The 22,394-nt window shown below is 41.6% G+C and overlaps 2 protein-coding genes across 6 annotated transcripts in view; one reads left to right on the forward strand and one right to left on the reverse strand.

Annotated features, from left to right (window-relative positions):
• Nucleotides 1–71: 71 nt before the first annotated feature.
• LOC110837092 (major facilitator superfamily domain-containing protein 6) lies at nucleotides 72–22,071 on the reverse strand. 3 transcript variants are annotated; one of them, XM_022078912.2, is made up of 10 exons: nucleotides 21,743–22,071; nucleotides 12,285–12,432; nucleotides 10,155–10,462; nucleotides 9,273–9,630; nucleotides 6,322–6,512; nucleotides 6,037–6,173; nucleotides 3,604–3,719; nucleotides 1,758–2,003; nucleotides 1,203–1,355; nucleotides 72–901 (listed from the first exon to the last, which is right to left on the reverse strand). In XM_022078912.2, exons 2-10 carry the CDS (start codon nucleotides 12,391–12,393, stop codon nucleotides 819–821), a joined length of 1,701 nt encoding a protein of 566 aa, XP_021934604.2. In that variant the 5' UTR covers nucleotides 12,394–12,432; nucleotides 21,743–22,071; the 3' UTR covers nucleotides 72–818. The 3 variants fall into 3 exon arrangements, with proteins under 3 accessions (XP_021934604.2, XP_021934606.2, XP_087206077.1); XM_022078914.2 differs by lacking the exon at nucleotides 21,743–22,071 and adding an exon at nucleotides 19,606–19,804; XM_087349951.1 differs by lacking the exon at nucleotides 21,743–22,071 and adding an exon at nucleotides 18,960–19,356.
• Nucleotides 5,169–22,394, forward strand: part of HPS1 (Hermansky-Pudlak syndrome 1 protein) — a 31,081-nt gene continuing 13,855 nt past the window's right edge. The window contains exon 1 of one of the 3 annotated variants that reach the window (XM_087349949.1): nucleotides 5,169–5,578. Coding sequence is in view for 1 of the 3 variants with exons in the window: in XM_087349948.1 (XP_087206074.1) it covers nucleotides 21,092–21,208 (117 nt within the window). In the remaining 2 variants the exon portion in view is untranslated. Of the gene's footprint in view, nucleotides 5,579–21,010; nucleotides 21,209–22,394 lie in introns of those variants that run through there. The other 2 variants (XM_087349950.1, XM_087349948.1) reach the window with 2 other exon arrangements.

Here is a 22,394-nt window from a genome sequence, read left to right on the forward strand (position 1 = left end):
ACATTATATTGGAATCAGGAATGTCAAAGAGTCTGTATAGGTCTAGGTTCCTTGAAAAGATTAACGAGAACTAGGAAAGTACAAGTATCATTTAATAGTATTTAAATGTTCCTTTATCAAAAAATGTTCTCTGCCTCTTTAAACGCCATATAACTAAATTATCAATAGCGGGACCTCTAATAACAACTTTAAAAACCTTGTTTTGGAAGTTCATTCCCCTTCAATCATTGGGTGACCAATGATAGGACAAAACCCTACTTTTTTGGGCCCCTTAACTTGGTCTGAAGCTGAGATTGGCTTTACCAATGGACCTGGCATAGTAGCGTTGTGCCATCTCATAGCTTCTGAAACACTGCTTAAATTAAAAAACACCTAAGCAATGGATAAAGTAACAGAATAATTATATGCGTATTGTTAAATCATTCTCCGTTCTGACTAGTCGTATCAACAAAAGTTTCTACCTCAGCTTCTCAATCTTATTATAGAACCATCAACATTCTCACTTCACATATTTCAGCTATCAGATATGTCAGTATCATAATCATCTGCTAGTAAGAATATTGACTATCTGCGGAGCCAGTCTTTGAAATACTTTTCTTTCTCCAATAGATGTCTTTAAATTGTTATATAAGCTTTAAACATTACGGTCTAAGCTTTGAGGAAACTAAATATATGTATATTCTTGACAGACATTTGATATTTTATTCAGAATATTAATGTTCAGCTGTATATTCGTCTCGCTGAATGCTAATGTCTGGACTTCGCAATACTTGAGCGTTGGTCTCGTTATCATAGATTTTGTACTATAACTTTTCTTGTCACGAATTGTTCGAACCTGTAGCCTCTTCAGTTGCCTGAATTGCGTCGTGTGGAGGCTTGTATTCAGCTTCAGGGCTACATCCTGTAACAAGTGACAAATAACAGTTTAACGCGTAGGTCGCTGTTTTAGTGCCCTGTAGCCTGGCACAAGAGTAAGGAGACAGCCGTCTGTGTACTCTCTGCCGTGAAAACCTCAGATCATACTCACTATAATGCTTAATCCAAAAAATACTTAGTCAAAAAGAATTATTTAAAGATTTTTTTCAGTTTTAATGAAATATGTCTGTGTTTTACCATCAACAGAAATACGTGTCAATTACATCTTTCCTCTACTGTCTTATCTCAGTGACTCGTAACCTATTTTCAACATGAATATACCATACCTGCAGGCAGCATTGTGTGTTTGAGAACGCATTCATAGAGCACAAAATGTGTCACGCTACACAACAAGGACATGGCGCAGAAGATTACGAGCGCCATTCTGCCTCCCACTTCGTGGTATAGCACTCCACCAATCAAACTTCCCATGGCATACCCTGCATAAATAGTAGAATGTTATTTGCAAACAGAGTGCTGAGAAGAATGTTTGGATGAAGTGACAGGAGAAGATAAAATATTGAGCTTCATAAAAGTAATATTATTATGGGTGAATGAGGTGACTGGAGTACGTGTCGTACATGAGGCAACATTTTTGTTGAAATCCCTGAAGAAAGGAGAACACTTGGTAGAGCCAGGTGTAGATGTCATCATGGGTTTTCCTCTTTCCTTCCAGGCAAATTTTAGGGAAAGAGTTCATATCGAGTTGATTCTTAATAATTCACAGTACATACGCAACCTATCATTTTGTTTTATAATTCAAATTCTTCACTTGATTTAGCATTATTAATCTTTATATAGCAGTTAGATGTGGTGTATGTCCTGCCCAGCATTGAACTCACCAAAGCCATCGTCCATGCCTGCAACGAGACCCTGCATTGTGGCAGATGTTCCTGGGGGTGCTACGGCACTCGCGTATGCAACTATGGTGGTGTAGCACATGGCGTATGTCGGTCCCTGCATAAACAGCTCTACAGGCAATACCCACCAAGGAGATTGAATCAGAGAAATGAGACCCAAGCGTAGGGAGTATGCCATGAAGCAGAATGTAAGAGAGTGCCCATATCCTAGTTTCTTCAGAATTTTACCTAAAGAAAGAAAACATTAAGAGTTTCTAGTAAAATGAAATAAATAAGGAAACTCTGGCACATTGTTAAGATCACATGTAATCTGCCCCCTGTATTATGTTTCGAATTTTTTCATAGAAATGTTCATCCCCCATTCATATTTTCTGTATTACCACCACCTTAAAACCAACAGTTTACGCATTCCCGAGTTAGGAGCAATTCTAATGTCATTTAATGCAGAATCCAAACCTATTGTGTGGTTATACATCCATAAAACAGAAGTTTACTTTCATGTACTAAGTATATAAAACAGCAACATGTCCACCATGTGAAATATATAATACTCTTTTGTTTTATAATGATATTTGATGAACTACTGTAGTTAAGACTGTGAAATATGGTATGGATACAGGTAAAGAAATACACTGCACCCGAATATGTGAAAGTGAGGAGACTCGACAATACAAATTTTAATGTGCTCTTGAATTTCAACTTCTGTCCAGCTGGATAGCTCAAATGGGCTCATTTTGAGGCGTTTCTGTTACCATAATGAAGCGTGAGGAGCGAGCCACTGGCTATGGTCCCCTATAAATCCATTTCGGGTGATTCGCAATGAGATTACTCGCCATTAAGACGGTGAATCCTCTGCTCAGACACTCGGTCAGGGGACGTAATGGCGTCAGTTAGGTCACTACTTGCAGTCTGATCCAACTATAGGTGCGTCTCGTTCAGGAGGCAGATGTCACCCTGTTCAGTGAACAGCTGGTCCAGTTCAACTTTCTTACCAGCTTTCCAATAAGCCAGCAGGAAGGCTTTGTATTCGACTATGAAGAACATGGTGGTCTTTAGAACAGCTCGTGGGCCAGCTTTCCTTGTTGGCAGAAGACGAGTCAGCTCTACACAGCAATCGGTAGGAAGATTCACGAGGACATTGGCTATCACACAAGAGAGACAACAGACTCGGTGGGGTGGAAGATGCCGTGCCATCATCCTTGGAGTGAGGTGATTGGGCTTCCATCAGCAGCACTCGGTTGCAGCGACCTCGTATTGGCCACTCGTTCCTCTTGCCCAGATCGGATAAAGTAGGGGTTTGAGTAGGACTAAACAGGGCCTTGATCATGCGGCTGTCCTGGACAACGTGCTTCAAGTCCGAGCCCTTTGCCACTTTCCACTTACTGCAACCACACCGGCCATCTGACAATGTGATTTCGTCAGCCGCATCATTTTCATATACGAGATTTGCAAGGCCTTCAGCTCCCCTGGAATGTCGGCTTCAGCATGCTTTTGCCTAAATTTCTCAGCAGAAGGCGCCCGCATCGATCCTCTTATTTTTGTATTATTTCATTTTCTGTAAATCTGACTCTTTGGAACCAGAGGCTACTCCTTAGAAGCCGAAGCGTGTTTACATAATTTTCAAGAATCAGTCCAAACATCAAAGAAAACACAATCATTAAAAAATATCGACCACTTATGCTGTTTACAGAAATAATCACTGTTAACACAGAGAATCATACAAAAATGCAGAGTTGTTGGTTGATAAAGCAGGTGGTACGTATAGTTACCATTGGGCTTTAAGGTGCTAGACATTTATGAAACTTTTATCATTAGAATATTGACTAACCTGACAACATAAAGAATATAACTTCTCCAACAAGAGTTTCCACGGCAACTGTAATCCCTTCCAGCAGTTTTATGTTTTCCATGTCACCTGTGACTTGTGCCAGATCTTCCAAGTACCTTCACAAAAAACAATCATACTGACAATGGTTACTTGATGATCCAATGACAGTCCTACCCACCCCCCACCCTTCATTATCCATCTCTCTTAGATCTGCAATCTTATTTTCAATCTTCCAAGATGGCTTTCCCAAGAAGTTTCCCCACCAAAATTCTGTAAGTATCTGTCTGCCATATCTAGACAACTTTTCTGACCATTTATAACCTCCTTAGATGTTCAGTAATTTAGCATCTCACCTACAAAGTATATTTATGGGTTTCATTTGATTTTCGAAATAAAGAGATGTTCTTCTGATTAAAGATGCTGTGTGAATTACCTTGTAAGTTCTTAACTGCTGTGAAAACCACACATCTCATGTTCTTTTTACCTTTGAAGGGGTATCTAAATTTGTACCATGATTGATTCACTGTTTAATAGTTAATAACGTGTCATGAATATACCTTAAGATAAATTAATATAATAATATTAGCATTTAAATCTAAATCACTCATATATTCTATTGTATTGGAAATGTGTGTGTCCGTGTTGTTGAGTTACAGTTTTGTGTTATATTATTCGTGGTTTGTTTAGTGGAATTCAGTGCTACAGCTTGTAATTTTGATTTGTTGTTGTTCCAATATAATCCAACATCTGATTTTATTTTGTGCAGTGAGGAGGAAGAAAAATAAAGGATAGAAATTGACTTTTAATTTAGTAAAAGGATTAGTGGGAGAGTTATAATAAAATATTTAAATATACACTGCCTGTAAAGGCTTAAGAAACTCAGTACTATTAATGTTAGGAATGAAAATACTGTATTCACGCCCGCAATAGTTCACTCACCCTCATTTTGCACTGTGAAATGAAAAAGAAAAAAATACTTGAATATTTTAAGCATTTATTTTGTTCTAGAGCAGATTCACGATTTTGAAGGTGCGCTACTGGAGGAAGCAGAAACATGCTGTTCTACAAACTACGAAGAAATCCAAGAATGTATTTCGAAGACCGAAAAGTGGAATATTCCCTTAAATTTAAGATGACAAGGCAGGGCATCAGCCCTTCACAATTTAAAGCAAGCAGATGCTGGATGTTTCGCTTTATGAAGAGTAAAGAACCATCACTTAGAAGACAAACGTCGCTAAGCCAATGAATGCCAAAAGATTTTTCATGACGAGATCATACTATTTCATAAATTTGTAATCTGACTGAGAAAATACAACAGCTACTTGTTATCACAAATAGGCAACGCGGATCAAACTTCATTGTACTTTGATGTGCCGACTAACACGACAATCTAAGGCAAAGAGGAAACAGTACAATCATCCATGTAAGTGAGCAAAAGGCAACGTTGCTCTGTGATGCTCGCAATAACTGCGGACGGAAAAAAGATGTCGCCGTGAGCGATATTTAAAACCCAAAACCTAGTTGGTTCATTGCTTCGGTGACCTCTGCTTATGTTCGATAGTTTTCGCAGGCATTTGGCGTATGACTCGAATATAATCCTTGCGGAAATGAAAACTTATCTGAAGGGTAAACGTCAATTTTACAGCCACTTGGAGTGTCACCATGTCCTTCAAGAGCAATGTTAAAAGATAGTACACGCAGTGGATGGCAAAAGGTGGGCATGAGTTGACTCCGACAGGAAAGCTAGGAACACTGTCGATTCAAATAATGTGTAACTGGATAGTAGGAGTGTGGAACATGCTGTCGACGAGAATTATTAAGAAGAACTTTTTAAAAACGGATTACGAACGCTCTTGATGGAAGTGTGGACGACATATAGGTTGGAAACGAAAATGACGCGAAAAGGGGTGTTGGAACCGGCGAAAGACATCAGTTCCCCAAGACAATAGCGATGAATAACGTCATAACGTGGTAGGTAAGTCAAGATTTGTAGCTATATAAAACAACTGATATGAAAATATTGTGTATTATTCTTGGTAACAGGAAATGCATTTTGTCGTTAAAAGGCTTGTATAAATTCTTCTTCGTATAAATAATCCCAGTTTTCGATCACAAAAATACGGAAAATAAGTGCAAGAATTATCGGAGTAAACACAGTATACGTGAATTACTCCATTTCATTCATAGGTTCAGGGAGTATTGATGACAAAAAAGAGATTAATCACATACCCAACCAATATACATTCACCCTGAAAATGGCAACTGCAGTGTTTACCAAAACACTGGCTAAAATTCAACAGGGCTCATCCCAAAGAACCGAAATCACACAAATTCTGTGATGTTGCGGTGTGTCACTAGCACTCCACTGGAACAGAGCCATGTCATGTTAATATGTCGTCCATAAAGAGTTAATAGTACCTAATCTTTACTCACCAGAATAGAAAATAGATAATGAAACTATCCATTACTCCTGCTAGTGTCGCAAATACGAGGAATACGATAATATGTTTGTGCTTCAGGAGTTGTCCGACATCTCGCAAAATATTGTCAGAGCGGGGAATGGGTGGCAGCTGAAACAAGAAAAATGTGATAGATTTTATTTTCTTTACTCTCTACGAAGTAGTGTTTTGAGTCTGGAAATTTTATATCCCCATTTTCACGCACTATTTGGATTAAGCGAATGAAATTTTACCATCCCCAGATCAGTCAGTACCTTACCTTGACATGAGAACAACACACTATGTCCATGACAGCAAATACCAACACTACAATAAATGCGGGGGTGTAGTCTTTCGTGGGACTCCCGGCAGACCACCAGTCTATAGCGAAACCTGCAACTAATGCTGTTATACCAAACCCAATGGTGCCCCAAACACGCTGGCGCCCATACTTCATCTCTCCTCCGCTGCCTGTAACATATGAATAATTCATTCTTCTCTGTGATCTATTATGTATTCAAATTTACATTACAAATTATGAATAGCTGATACAGATATACAGGACTTGGGTACTTGTGGGTTATCGGGACACATCGCTTTAAAAATAGGTTAGGTTAGGTTAATGTGTGTGGATAAATGACATATACTTGAAAGTTATTATATTTTATTTCAATAAATGACAACCTAACCTAACCTATTTTTAAAGTGATGTGTCCCGATAACCCACAAGTACCCAGGACTTGTATTGTGATTAAATTCACTCCGTGTTTAAAGATGCAGTATTGCTACGTTTGTTAACACAGCAATACAATTTCATTTACAATAAAAGTAGGGAATTTTCTGACCAGTTGAGTTTCTACCAACTATTAAAAAATAACTCTGCACCATAAACTTCAGTGGTTTGTTACTCAGTGTCATTTAAGTGAGGTACACACAGCTTATATGCATACCATAGCTATCCTATTAAGAGTCAAGCCTAAATATTAAAATTGACTTAAATTGTAGCCTGGTAGTGGTACAGAAACTGTAACGATAATCACATATCAGATAGTCGGGTACTAAAACAAACGCTGTGATAGTGATGATTTCCAAATAACCTGGTTTTGTGGTTCTATCAAAACACTGTAAATAATGACTGAATCTCAAATAATTACAGGGTCGTATCACAGAAACTGTAATAATTTTATTGTAATGTATGAAGCACTTAAAAATTAAATCGCTCACCCTATAAAGATTCAAACTTCTCCACTCTGGAAATAGTGACAAGTTGAGTTCTGCTAGGGTCACAACTTAAATAAGTGAAGTTCCTTCAGCGATAAGAACCTTATCAGAACATAATATTTGATGATGACACTAGTATCGTAATTTCTGACATAGATTTTGATAATTTTTATGCATGGGCAATTCAGTTCTGTAAATGGTTTACTGCAAACAAACTAGCCCTAAGTTTATATAAAACAATAATAATAAAGTTTGTAGCAAATAATTTGCCAAATTATGCATGGATATAATCACGACGGACGCCCTATGCACCAAGGAGGTCAAGGCAAGGATAGCCATGGCCAAGGCAGCTTTCGTCAAGAAGAGGATACTTCTCACTAGCAAGTTGGGCTTGGAGATGAAGAAGGAACAGAAATACCTGGAGAGTTTTGAAATGTGGTGTTGGAGAAGAATAGAGATCGAGTGACCAACGAAGAAGTATTGAGGAGAGTCAACGAGCAAAGAAACATTCTGCAGGCGATTACACGAAGGAAAGCTAACTGGCTGGGACATATTATGAGAAGGAATGGATTACTGAGTGATATCACCGAAGGCCAAGTTGAAGGAAAGAGAGGACTGGGATGAAGACTGATACAGCTAACCGACGACCTTAAACAAGGAAAGAAGATGACGTTCCAGGAATTAAAGCGAGAAGCCGAGAATAGGGACAACTGGAGAGCTCTTTTTGGGCAGAGCAATGGACCTGTCGTAAGACAGAACACTTAATAATAATAATAATATTGGGTATTGTAGAAAATATACATGCACACTAGTGCTGATTGTCTCTCTTGTAATAGATGCCCCAGTTTTTTCACTTAAAAAATTTATTATTCTAATATAAACCTGTATTTTTCATTCAATATAAAGACGATTTGCTGATTACTGTTCATTCGAAACCTGCCTTTCATTATACAATGTTATAAATTTGTAGGCCAGAGCGTAACTATGACCTGAGGAAAGGTCTCCAACAAAATAGATTTTGTTTTGTTAAGAAAAATTCTCTACATTTCTTTTCATAGGGATATTACTACAAAACAATTTTACCTGTTGCTTAATGAGTGTAAAACTTGGTCTCAAACCCTAATGGAAGAACATACTTGTAAATTGAAGGTGTTTGAGACCAAAATGCCAAGGATGACATTTAGAACTAACAGAGAGAATGCTACAAGGGAACAGACGAAGTTTCATAATCTGTACTGTTCGCCATAAGTGGACTGATAAAGTACGAAATGAGCTGGTCTTGGACAGGATAGGCGAAGGAAGATGTCTATGGAAAAATCTTATGAGAAGAAGAGATAGGATGGTGGGACACATTCTGAGGCACCCAGGATTGGTTAATTTGGTAATGGAAGGAACAGTTGAAGGGAAGAATTGTACGGGGAGACAAAGATTGGAATATGTGAGGATGTGGAAATGAAGAGATTGGCGAAAGATAGGCGAAAATGGAGGACCACATCGAACCAGTCGGAAGACTGATGACAAACAAACAACTGTTCGCCAAATATTGTGATCAAATGAGGGTAAGCCATGTAACATTCATGGAGAAGATGCAAAATGCTCACAAAATTTTAGTCATAAAACATGACAGGAAGAGGCGACTTGAGGGATTAAAGCTCAGATGTGAGAATAATTAAAATGGATCTTAAGGAAATGTGATCTGGATTCATATGGCTTATGATATAGTGCGATGCTGGTGTGAACATGATAATGAAACCTTCAGGTCCCACAAAAAGCAAAGAATTTCTTGAGTGACCATTACTTTCTCAAGGACTCTGTTCCAAGGAGCTCATTCTTTGGGCCAGAAGTGTCCTGTGACTAGTTTAAATGCACAACTGAACACAGTCCTGATTCTCAGTTTGAAGAAGTTATTTTATGGGAAATGCCTTGACATCATTTGCACATTCTTACAAATTTTTTCTTAACGCAATCCCTGTGGCAGGTACCAACAAGACAGATATGCGAACACCTCACCTAAAACATCAAAGCAGATGGCATCACTGATGCTGTTTGCCACATTAAACCCAATAGTCCCAAGGGACATGAGAAGAACGAAACCCGCGAATGCTGGTGTACCATACAGACAATCTTTCTCCCTCTCTGTCTCGTGCAGTACACAAGAGAGTTCGCACTGACTATGATTGTCGCTAGGGTTGCAGGTAAAAGAGCTGGTGTTTCCCATCGCACAGGGAGTCACGGTGGCATTCGTAATATTGGTGACTGAAGATGTCGTCAACAGGACATCCAGAAGCGTTTTGTTGTCAGATGTCCCACAAGTCCAGTTGCATATTACTCGCTTGTAATGTCCACATCCAGCAGCCTCGGACAGTTCCTGCACACACGCAGTAAACACAAGATGCTTCTACCATTCACCAGTAACAAATCAAAATTATATTCATTAAGAAATTGCGATTAGATTAAATTAAGGGAATTCTTACCACCATTAACTTCAGGGTCTTTTATCTCATGTCATGTGCAGAAAGTTAATAATAAATAACTATAATTTTAACATTTTTATACAGAAGTGAATCTTGGTCTCCACCTGAAAGGGTGGAGACCAAATTGAAGATCTTTGGAGAGGACGAAGGAGGAGAATGCAGAAAATTGGGCAATGACGATTACCAAATACATTGGGGTGAAGAACTCGAGGAAGATGAGATGAGTAAGGAATTTAGAACACATGGATGATCTGAGAAGTGCATACAAAATTTGAACTAGGAAATCAGAAGTGATGATTCTAAGGCGTAGATGAGAAGATGATATTAAATCGGAGTAAGAATATGGACCGGATTCATCTGTCTTAGCACACAGGATAAAATGGCAGCATCTTGTGATGATGGTAATGACATCGCTTACCCAACTCTGACAAATATCCAGTTGGTCGCACTGAATGCCAGACAAGTGGTAGGTTGATTTGTCTGTGATGAATGGTCCATCAGGCTGTGGTATGAAGTACAGGAGCACATAGCACAGGCTCATTGTACACAGCAATCCCATGAACACGGTCTTACGTTGTTCTTGGAAGTAATCCACGATTAGGCCAAACAGTGGCTTGGCAAGTAGGAACAAGATTGGCAGAATTGCTGTAATACTTCCCATCACCACCTCAGACACTCCCAGCTGCTTTCCAAACACATTTAGAAAAGGCAGTATTGGGCCCAGAGCTGCAAACAGAACAAATGCACGTCCGAATGACCTTATTTCTGAGACGTGCAAGATAAAAATTGGTATCGGAACATATACGAAGGAACTTCATGTTAGTAGTAAAATGAACATTCATTTTAAGTGCTACTGCTTCATAAATTTTAGAGATGTGAGGTATTGCAGATGAGATGACAAAAACAGTTATCTTACAATCAGTGTAGACAATTTGGAATTTATAAAAAGATAAATATCCAGCATAGCACCGAGAGCAGAACCATTGAACGTTGTAATTGGAAACCAACAGATGGAGAATGTGGAGCATTTCAAGTACTTGGGAAGCATAGTCACGACGGACGCCCTATGCACCAAGGAAGTAAAAGCAAGGATAGCCATGGCCAAGGCAGCTTTTGTCAAGAAGAGGATACTTCTCACTAGCAAGTTGGGCTTGGAGATGAAGAAGGAACAGAAATACCTGGAGAGTTTTGAAATGTGGTGTTGGAGAAGAATAGAGATCGAGTGACCAACGAAGAAGTATTGAGGAGAGTCAACGAGCAAAGAAACATTCTGCAGGCGATTACACGAAGGAAAGCTAACTGGCTGGGACATATTATGAGAAGGAATGGATTAATGAGTGATATCACCGAAGGCCAGGTTGAAGGAAAGAGAGGACTAGGAAGGAGATTGATACAGCTAACTGACGACCTTAAACAAGGAAAGAAGATGACGTTCCAGGAATTAAAACGAGAAGCCGAGAATAGGGACAACTGGAGAGCTCTTTTTGGGCAGAGCAATGGACCTGTCGTAAGACAGAACACTTAATAATAATAAATATCCAGCAATAAATTATGAATATTTGTGTTTCAAACTAGCGATGGCTGGGGGTTCGTCGTGCTGACCACACGTCACCCTGTATCTGGTTCGATGATCGTTCACCTCTGCTTAGGCATGTGAACGTGAGGCCAGCAGCCAGCTAGTCGGCTTTGGCTCTCTGGAGCTGTTATGCCACGGATTTAATTTATGTTTCAAGTATATAGCAACAAACAGAATTATTATTTCTGCTCCTAGTGTCATAGGAGAATATTACCATGGACGAGACTCCTCCTTAAAAAGCTATTTGGTCACTCCGTTGTTCAATAAAATTCCACGTTTCCCCATGAAACCCAAAGGTTCACAAAAATTAGGTACTGGCCCCTATAATGAGTAAGTTAAATCCAATTATTCTTCCTTATGTCTAAGTGGTCTCAGCCCTTCAGGTTTTCCATCTAAAATTTTGTAAACATAAATTTAAAAAACTACATCATGACCAGTCAATATAAAATGCATGGTCTGTGATTGAATTTGTTTGGACACACGTTCAATTCATGACGACCTCTTGAGGTCGAAAGACGTTTGGCACCAAGTGTTTCTCAAATTGTAAACAGATTTGTTTGTATGCATGATTTTATATATTTTAGACAAATATTCATTTGATCGCCAGGAGGGGCAAAGAATTTTTCTGTATCGAGACTAGCTCTGGGGCCTACCTGACCTCCTATCCAGTGGGTATGAGGAGTTCCTTTCCCAGGGGTAAGATGTGGCCAAAGTTCGATTCCTACAACTCGTCCCATACATTGCCAAGGTCAAAACAGAGCAGGAGAGTAGTGCACCTCTACCCTCCAAGGGGTGTATGGGGGGGCAAAGCTTTACTTTGTAATTAACAGTTCATGCTTTACCCTCGCTCCTTGAGATTTCTGACTTCCTTCTACCTCTCACACTGTTCAGAGGCCACCATAAAGTTAAATAATAATGTGTTTGTTGACGATGGACATTTCCCCTTGCAGTGACCAAGCTTTCATTACTTACATGCCATGAACAAGAAGTAATGTGCCTTAACTGGAAGCAGCTTGTAGTTTATTTTTGATTTCCATGTAGGAGAGTCAGCGGAAGACACCGTTTTCTTGTTACTGTCCATAATGATACGTGTACTTGAGTGGCTTCAGGTTATGTAGTCCTGAAACATGACAATGAAGTAGTTCTTAACCTATTTCAACGTTGTACTTCACATCAAGCTCAGTTTTCAGTTTTCTAAACAAAATACTCATTTCAAAATTGGAATCAGCATATTATATAAAACATTTCTTCTTACATATATATATATATATATATATATATATTTATAACTTGTGTTGGGCAAGGCCGTGGTCTAGGCAACACGGAGTTTTCCTCCGTGGCATCCCAACAATTACTCCATTCACACACAGAAGAAGGCAATGGCAAACCACTTCTGGATCATCTGCCAAGAACGTATATGAACAGGTCCCAGTCCGAGAAAAGGATGGAAGGATCCTGTTCATATGGACCTGTCGTCAGACAGAACACTAAATAATAAAATAAAAAATATATATACTGCTTTTTTTAGAGACAATTTTCAGTATGGCAATCATATTTTTAGAAATCAAAATAAATAATTTTTGAGTCTGTGGAGTGACATAACTTTTCAGTAGATCCGTATAGACGAGATTTGGAGTACATGTTTCACTCTTTTATCGTGTGAAGAATGCAAAAGTCTGGGATGAACACCCTGTATAACAATTATTAGGTCACACCAAATCATACAAAAGTATGAAAATTAACATAGGACATGAGACACAATTCTCCTTTCTGTATACTTAGCTTGAAGATTTCTGTCTTCTGGGCGATAAATACTCATCGCCCTGATGACGGAGGCAGTATGACCCCTGAAACGTTGTTAAACATCGACCAGACTACACAGCGCAACAACCCAGAAGACAGAAATCTTCATACTCATCGCCCTGATGATGGAGGCAGTATGACCCCTGAAACGTTGGTAAACATCTACCAGACTACACAGCGCAACAACCCAGAAGACAGAAATCTTCATAATCATCGCCCTGATGATGGAGGCAGTATGACCTCTGAAACGTTGGTTAACATCGACAGACTACACAGCGCAACAACCCAGAAGACAGAAATCTTCATACTCATCGCCCTGATGATGGAGGCAGTATGACCCCTGAAACGTTGGTAAACATCTACCAGACTACACAGCGCAACAACCCAGAAGACAGAAATCTTCATCGCCCTGATGATGGAGGCAGTATGACCTCTGAAACGTTGGTTAACATCGACCAGACTACACAGCGCAACAACCCAGAAGACAGAAATCTTCATAATCATCGCCCTGATGATGGAGGCAGTATGACCTCTGAAACGTTGGTTAACATCGACAGACTACACAGCGCAACAACCCAGAAGACAGAAATCTTCATACTCATCGCCCTGATGATGGAGGCAGTATGACCCCTGAAACGTTGGTAAACATCTACCAGACTACACAGCGCAACAACCCAGAAGACAGAAATCTTCATCGCCCTGATGACGGAGGCAGTATGACCTCTGAAACGTTGGTTAACATCGACAGACTACACAGCGCAACAACCCAGAAGACAGAAATCTTCATCGCCCTGATGATGGAGGCAGTATGACCTCTGAAACGTTGGTTAACATCGACCAGACTACACAGCGCAACAACCCAGAAGACAGAAATCTTCATACTCATCGCCCTGATGATGGAGGCAGTATGACCTCTGAAACGTTGGTTAACATCGACCAGACTACACAGCGCAACAACCCAGAAGACAGAAATCTTCATACTCATCGCCCTGATGATGGAGGCAGTATGACCCCTGAAACGTTGGTAAACATCTACCAGACTACACAGCGCAACAACCCAGAAGACAGAAATCTTCATACTCATCGCCCTGATGATGGAGGCAGTATGACCTCTGAAACGTTGGTTAACATCGACCAGACTACACAGCGCAACAACCCAGAAGACAGAAATCTTCATACTCATCGCCCTGATGATGGAGGCAGTATGACCTCTGAAACGTTGGTTAACATCGACCAGACTACACAGCGCAACAACCCAGAAGACAGAAATCTTCATACTCATCGCCCTGATGATGGAGGCAGTATGACCCCTGAAACGTTGGTAAACATCTACCAGACTACACAGCGCAACAACCCAGAAGACAGAAATCTTCATACTCATCGCCCTGATGACGGAGGCAGTATGACCTCTGAAACGTTGGTTAACATCGACAGACTACACAGCGCAACAACCCAGAAGACAGAAATCTTCATACTCATCGCCCTGATGACGGAGGCAGTATGACCCCTGAAACGTTGGTAAACATCTACCAGACTACACAGCGCAACAACCCAGAAGACAGAAATCTTCATACTCATCGCCCTGATGATGGAGGCAGTATGACCTCTGAAACGTTGGTTAACATCGACCAGACTACACAGCGCAACAACCCAGAAGACAGAAATCTTCATACTCATCGCCCTGATGATGGAGGCAGTATGACCTCTGAAACGTTGGTTAACATCGACAGACTACACAGCGCAACAACCCAGAAGACAGAAATCTTCATACTCATCGCCCTGATGACGGAGGCAGTATGACCTCTGAAACGTTGGTTAACATCGACCAGACTACACAGCGCAACAACCCAGAAGACAGAAATCTTCATACTCATCGCCCTGATGATGGAGGCAGTATGACCTCTGAAACGTTGGTTAACATCGACCAGACTACACAGCGCAACAACCCAGAAGACAGAAATCTTCATACTCATCGCCCTGATGATGGAGGCAGTATGACCCCTGAAACGTTGGTAAACATCTACCAGACTACACAGCGCAACAACCCAGAAGACAGAAATCTTCATACTCATCGCCCTGATGATGGAGGCAGTATGACCTCTGAAACGTTGGTTAACATCGACCAGACTACACAGCGCAACAACCCAGAAGACAGAAATCTTCATACTCATCGCCCTGATGATGGAGGCAGTATGACCCCTGAAACGTTGGTAAACATCTACCAGACTACACAGCGCAACAACCCAGAAGACAGAAATCTTCATACTCATCGCCCTGATGATGGAGGCAGTATGACCTCTGAAACGTTGGTAAACATCTACCAGACTACACAGCGCAACAACCCAGAAGACAGAAATCTTCATACTCATCGCCCTGATGATGGAGGCAGTATGACCCCTGAAACGTTGGTAAACATCTACCAGACTACACAGCGCAACAACCCAGAAGACAGAAATCTTCATCGCCCTGATGATGGAGGCAGTATGACCTCTGAAACGTTGGTTAACATCGACCAGACTACACAGCGCAACAACCCAGAAGACAGAAATCTTCATACTCATCGCCCTGATGATGGAGGCAGTATGACCCCTGAAACGTTGGTAAACATCTACCAGACTACACAGCGCAACAACCCAGAAGACAGAAATCTTCATACTCATCGCCCTGATGATGGAGGCAGTATGACCCCTGAAACGTTGGTAAACATCTACCAGACTACACAGCGCAACAACCCAGAAGACAGAAATCTTCATACTCATCGCCCTGATGATGGAGGCAGTATGACCCCTGAAACGTTGGTAAACATCTACCAGACTACACAGCGCAACAACCCAGAAGACAGAAATCTTCATACTCATCGCCCTGATGATGGAGGCAGTATGACCTCTGAAACGTTGGTTAACATCGACCAGACTACACAGCGCAACAACCCAGAAGACAGAAATCTTCATACTCATCGCCCTGATGATGGAGGCAGTATGACCCCTGAAACGTTGGTAAACATCTACCAGACTACACAGCGCAACAACCCAGAAGACAGAAATCTTCATACTCATCGCCCTGATGATGGAGGCAGTATGACCTCTGAAACGTTGGTTAACATCGACCAGACTACACAGCGCAACAACCCAGAAGACAGAAATCTTCATACTCATCGCCCTGATGATGGAGGCAGTATGACCCCTGAAACGTTGGTAAACATCTACCAGACTACACAGCGCAACAACCCAGAAGACAGAAATCTTCATACTCATCGCCCTGATGATGGAGGCAGTATGACCCCTGAAACGTTGGTAAACATCTACCAGACTACACAGCGCAACAACCCAGAAGACAGAAATCTTCATACTCATCGCCCTGATGATGGAGGCAGTATGACCCCTGAAACGTTGGTAAACATCTACCAGACTACACAGCGCAACAACCCAGAAGACAGAAATCTTCATCGCCCTGATGATGGAGGCAGTATGACCTCTGAAACGTTGGTTAACATCGACCAGACTACACAGCGCAACAACCCAGAAGACAGAAATCTTCATACTCATCGCCCTGATGATGGAGGCAGTATGACCCCTGAAACGTTGGTAAACATCTACCAGACTACACAGCGCAACAACCCAGAAGACAGAAATCTTCATACTCATCGCCCTGATGATGGAGGCAGTATGACCTCTGAAACGTTGGTTAACATCGACCAGACTACACAGCGCAACAACCCAGAAGACAGAAATCTTCATACTCATCGCCCTGATGATGGAGGCAGTATGACCTCTGAAACGTTGGTTAACATCGACCAGACTACACAGCGCAACAACCCAGAAGACAGAAATCTTCATACTCATCGCCCTGATGATGGAGGCAGTATGACCCCTGAAACGTTGGTAAACATCTACCAGACTACACAGCGCAACAACCCAGAAGACAGAAATCTTCATAATCATCGCCCTGATGATGGAGGCAGTATGACCTCTGAAACGTTGGTTAACATCGACAGACTACACAGCGCAACAACCCAGAAGACAGAAATCTTCATACTCATCGCCCTGATGATGGAGGCAGTATGACCCCTGAAACGTTGGTAAACATCTACCAGACTACACAGCGCAACAACCCAGAAGACAGAAATCTTCATACTCATCGCCCTGATGATGGAGGCAGTATGACCCCTGAAACGTTGGTAAACATCTACCAGACTACACAGCGCAACAACCCAGAAGACAGAAATCTTCATACTCTGATGACGGAGGCAGTATGACCTCTGAAACGTTGGTTAACATCGACCAGACTACACAGCGCAACAACCGAGAAGACAGAAATCTTCATACTCATCGCCCTGATGATGGAGGCAGTATGACCCCTGAAACGTTGGTAAACATCTACCAGACTACACAGCGCAACAACCCAGAAGACAGAAATCTTCATACTCATCGCCCTGATGATGGAGGCAGTATGACCCCTGAAACGTTGGTAAACATCTACCAGACTACACAGCGCAACAACCCAGAAGACAGAAATCTTCATACTCTGATGACGGAGGCAGTATGACCTCTGAAACGTTGGTTAACATCGACCAGACTACACAGCGCAACAACCCAGAAGACAGAAATCTTCATACTCATCGCCCTGATGATGGAGGCAGTATGACCCCTGAAACGTCGGTTAACATCAACAGACTACACAGCGCAACAACCCAGAAGACAGAAATCTTCATACCCATCGCCCTGATGACGGAGGCAGTATGACCTCTGAAACGTCGGTTAACATCAACAGACTACACAGCGCAACAACCCAGAAGACAGAAATCTTCATACTCATCGCCCTGATGATGGAGGCAGTATGACCCCTGAAACGTTGGTAAACATCTACCAGACTACACAGCGCAACAACCCAGAAGACAGAAATCTTCATACTCATCGCCCTGATGACGGAGGCAGTATGACCCCTGAAACGTTGTTAAACATCGACCAGACTACACAGCGCAACAACCCAGAAGACAGAAATCTTCATACTCATCGCCCTGATGACGGAGGCAGTATGACCTCTGAAACGTTGGTTAACATCGACCAGACTACAGAAGACAGAAATCTTCTTACTCACCGCTGTGAGAAACCTCAAATCATACAATAGTAAGTGACTAACTTACTGGGTTCTTTGCATGAAATAAAGATTTATTAAATTTGCAATAATTATAAATAATTATGTTCTTGACTGCAGTTTTTTAGTTTATAAATCACAAATCTTGCTTGTTTAGTCTCGTGCCTAGATTTTAGACTAAGGAGTTCAATTGTGTCCAGTTGCTTTCATCAATGGGACTATATTCTCAGATCTTCCCATTCAGGACGTTGTCCGGCCTCCACTTTCTGAACTGTTTGCCCCAAATCGTCGTTATCAAGCTGCTCCCTCCCAGGGTGACACGGTCCCAACCATGACCTCGGGCTGTCTGCCCCCAGCTGTTCTTCCAAATTTATCATCCTGCTCTCTAGTGAGGCAATGGTGCCCTTGTTCTTGATCTCTCTGTGGTCGCCAATTCTACTAACTTTGCCTTCAGCCTCGTGTTCTGCCGTACCAACAACATTTTCCATGTCTCCTGGCCAACTGCTCGACGACTGTTACAAGCTTCTACCCCTCAAAAAAAAAAAAAAAAAAAAAAGGAAGGACGAATATTCGCGACAAATTCTGTAAGAAACTTTTACATTTGTTAATCTAAATCAGGTCGTTTATGACTTCCACTGACCTTGGAATACGTTCATGGAAAAGTAAACGTAGTCAAGAATCATCGTGTTTTGCTAGTAATCGAGTTAGAAGCATTGTTAAATAGTATTACAGCATCTAGCCATATCTTACCGCAGAAGATATCGTCCTTTTCACTTCATATGTTTCTTTACCGAAGGCCCTATCAGCAGTTGTATAGTCGGCGCAGTAGTTTTTGGCCGGTGGAATTTTCAAGGGGAAGGCTAGGAGCGAGTCTCTTTCGCGATAGTATAATGCTGACTGCGCCGAGGAGCGAGTCTCGGACTGAACGCCCAAACAAAAGAAATACGCTGACCGTGCCACTTCAGGTACACAGAGTAGGCCCGTCCGCCAGCTTCGCCACCGGCTAAGAACTACTGCGCTGACTATAACTTCGTTGCCTAACCTCCCCCACGTTCTTCAGAAGACGGGTGTAATAATGAAACGTTCGTCTGCTTTAACACCGGACGAACGGGACTGATTTACTGTCTCGTCTGAGAAACAACTCTTCACTGCTCATCTTATCGCAGTTTCCTGCCTTTCATTGCTAGATAAGATCTGATAATACCATAACGCGACATCATACACTGTCCTAACGTCACGTAAGATTAAGATTTCAGTGATAAACACTCCAAGGTCAACAAGTTACTATTCATAAAAAGTCTTTTACTGAAATAAGAGTCGAGACAGTGCTCCTCTAACTACATAAGGCTGGTTACCAGAGAATACAGAGGATCTGACCCCTTGACACCGGGCTTACCTGGTCGGTGGACGTCAGTCACGTGGGAAAGAAGACTGCTTAACGATTGGGCGTGCTAGGTCCCCTCCTTAATAGGAAAAGTGGCCTATCCGTCATATACGGTGTGCTGCTCTACAAACAGCTCATCCGTCCTGTCTGGGGGTCAGCAGACACTCCTAAAGTGCCCGCCTCGGTACGTTAGTAACAGGGGTACTTGTGGGTTATCGGGACACATCGCTTTAAAAATAGGTATACTGATACGCATGCGCAGTTTTCCGTGCCAATCCAACTCCAGATGTTTGACTCCAACTTTCAAGTATATGTCATTTTTCCCACACACACATTAACCTGACCTAACATAACCTATTTTTAAAGCGATGTGTCCCGATAACCCACAAGTAACGTAACAGGCAAATTCACGATACGACCGCATCAGAGCAGTGAGCAACGAGTGGTTTAACTAACCAACGACCTTGAGATTTTCCGTGCTTTTCCTCAACTGTAAGGCAAATGCCAGGACGTAATTCAAAATGGGCGCAGTTCGCCCTCCCCCAATCACGTGTTACTGGTAAGGGAAGATGTCTTGTGCTAGCTTAGGACTCCGCCCGTAGTTAGCTTTTCGGTTGGTTGGCTCGTTGATTAGTACTTAGATTGTCCAGTGATTCATAAGAGCTCATTGTACCCGAGCCCACAGAGTACGTGTGCCCTTCTCGATCTCCAGACGAGGACAAATAGTCCTCGAAACGTTGTGTAATTTTTATAACACAGGGCGAGGTACAGAGTGCAGAAACCCAACAATCTGGATTTATATTAATAAACATTGCCGAGAGCTGTGACGAGTAGATAGCACAAATGTCCCACGCACTGATAAGATAGCGTGGCTTGCTTCTGATAGAGGACATTTTGAGTTGTTGAACACTGGAGACAAGCGGAAGACTGTTCTAAATGGTATTCCACGTCACAGGGTTCAGAAGGTTATATCGATACGGAAACGCCAACTCATACAACATTTAAATCTCGGTTTCCAATGTGGCTGAATTCCATTAATTAATTCGTGCAAAAATACAATCTTACATAAAAACATTTCAGAATTTCTGCAGCTAATATAAAATCTCCTTCTTCCAGCGTTTAAGTTTCAATTCTCAGCTCATTTTTCCGCGTCTAGTTGCCAGCCTGACCGCTGAAGCTTACGAAGTGCGGAGAGTCCATAATCGGGTGTGGTTCTGGGGGAAGCCTTTACCTTGAAACACGTGTTTCCAGTCAGTGACCATTCCAGACTTCAAGCATACAAGAGGCAGCCCAAAGTAGCTCTTATCGGCACCAGATGTCACTACCAGCGCAACTGTGCGCAGAATGAATACGCAGCAGGAGTCTCTGCTAATCAGTTCCAGAGAGACGTGTTGGAGGTCGATTCGTGGGACCCAATTCGGTGACCTCAAAACTCATTATTATACGTTTTCATTAGAGAACCGGAGAACGTTCTGTTACAAACCAGGACACGTCTGGCATGAGCCCAACAACAGTGAGCAAAGCGACAGTGGAACGGACTGGATGGTGTTGCCATATTTCACTTTCCACCACGTCCGGAATCGTTCTGGGGTTCACATACCACTCATTAAAATATGTACATACAATTCCTTGTGGTAAAGCCGACAGGTGCAATTAATTCTTAGTTAATAAGACAGGCATACAAAACAAGTCACTCTGCGTCTGCTTGAAAATAGTACGGGTTATCTTTCACGTTTTTCCTTACAAGCTTCAACATATTCAATGCAAATACAAAAAGTGATAGTGGAACCACGGTTCCGGAGAATTTGACGTAAATACGTCTATACGGAAAGGAAGTTTATATATTGGCATTAATCTAAATATTTCCTTTATACATGCTTTACAATTGAGGTAAGTTTGATTAAGACATTGCTTATTCAACTTCAATTAGTTACGCTTGAAATGGGTCTGTAGTAGCTGAATGTAATGTAAAGTAATGTAATGTAAGGTAATGTGATGTTTTATAGGTAACAACAATGCTGAGTAAACAGGTGACGTTTCCAAGGTAACATAACAAGGAAGTTACACTTTTTCGTTCCACTTTTTGCCGAATGACACTGACCCTAAAATATAGACGTATTTACGTCAAAAGCAATAAAGAGCATTTTACCTGTTCCTTTCGGACTGCCTGCAGATGTGGTTCAGGTTAGGTTAGGTTATGTTGGGTGTGTTCTTGAAGCACTGCATTCACTTTTTACACTGTCACATAATGTCGACGCGATACAAAAAATATTCTACTTCTTCTCGTTTACAAAAGCTCTATCTGGCAAGTGGTTTCCTAAACATAGAACCTGTATTCCATTGTCCCCTGCCAGATCCTAGTGAGCTGCGAGTGTAAGCAGGAAATGTGTGTTTATATCAAGGACGAAGACCATAGCGCTCGCCAACAGCCACACTAGCGCATGTACTTCGTGCTGCCAGAATGACAGAACGCTTTACTGCCTCCCCATCCCTCCGACTCCCCACCCATTACACACACACTCACGTGGCTGATTATCGCCATGGGAGTTAGCTATCGAGCTCAGAGCAACAAGGGGCCAAATATAAGAACAGTTAGGAAATTTTACATTTGTGTAGTACCAACTTGGCATCCAGAAGACAGCGATCTGCAGGAAAGAACATTCTTTCTCGTGAGGCTCTCTCTTTACTAGAAACAAGCTTCGCATTATAAAACACATGAAATTGTTTAATGCAATCGATTTAAACATTTCATTGACTTAGAAGAAGATACGATGAACACGGTAGGAACCAGGATCAATTCA

The sequence above is a fragment of the Zootermopsis nevadensis genome, unplaced genomic scaffold (genome assembly GCF_977971745.1).
Source record: "Zootermopsis nevadensis isolate Lab colony 2312 unplaced genomic scaffold, Znev_1.0 Znev_ptg000016l, whole genome shotgun sequence".
Taxonomy (NCBI): domain Eukaryota; kingdom Metazoa; phylum Arthropoda; class Insecta; order Blattodea; family Termopsidae; genus Zootermopsis; species Zootermopsis nevadensis.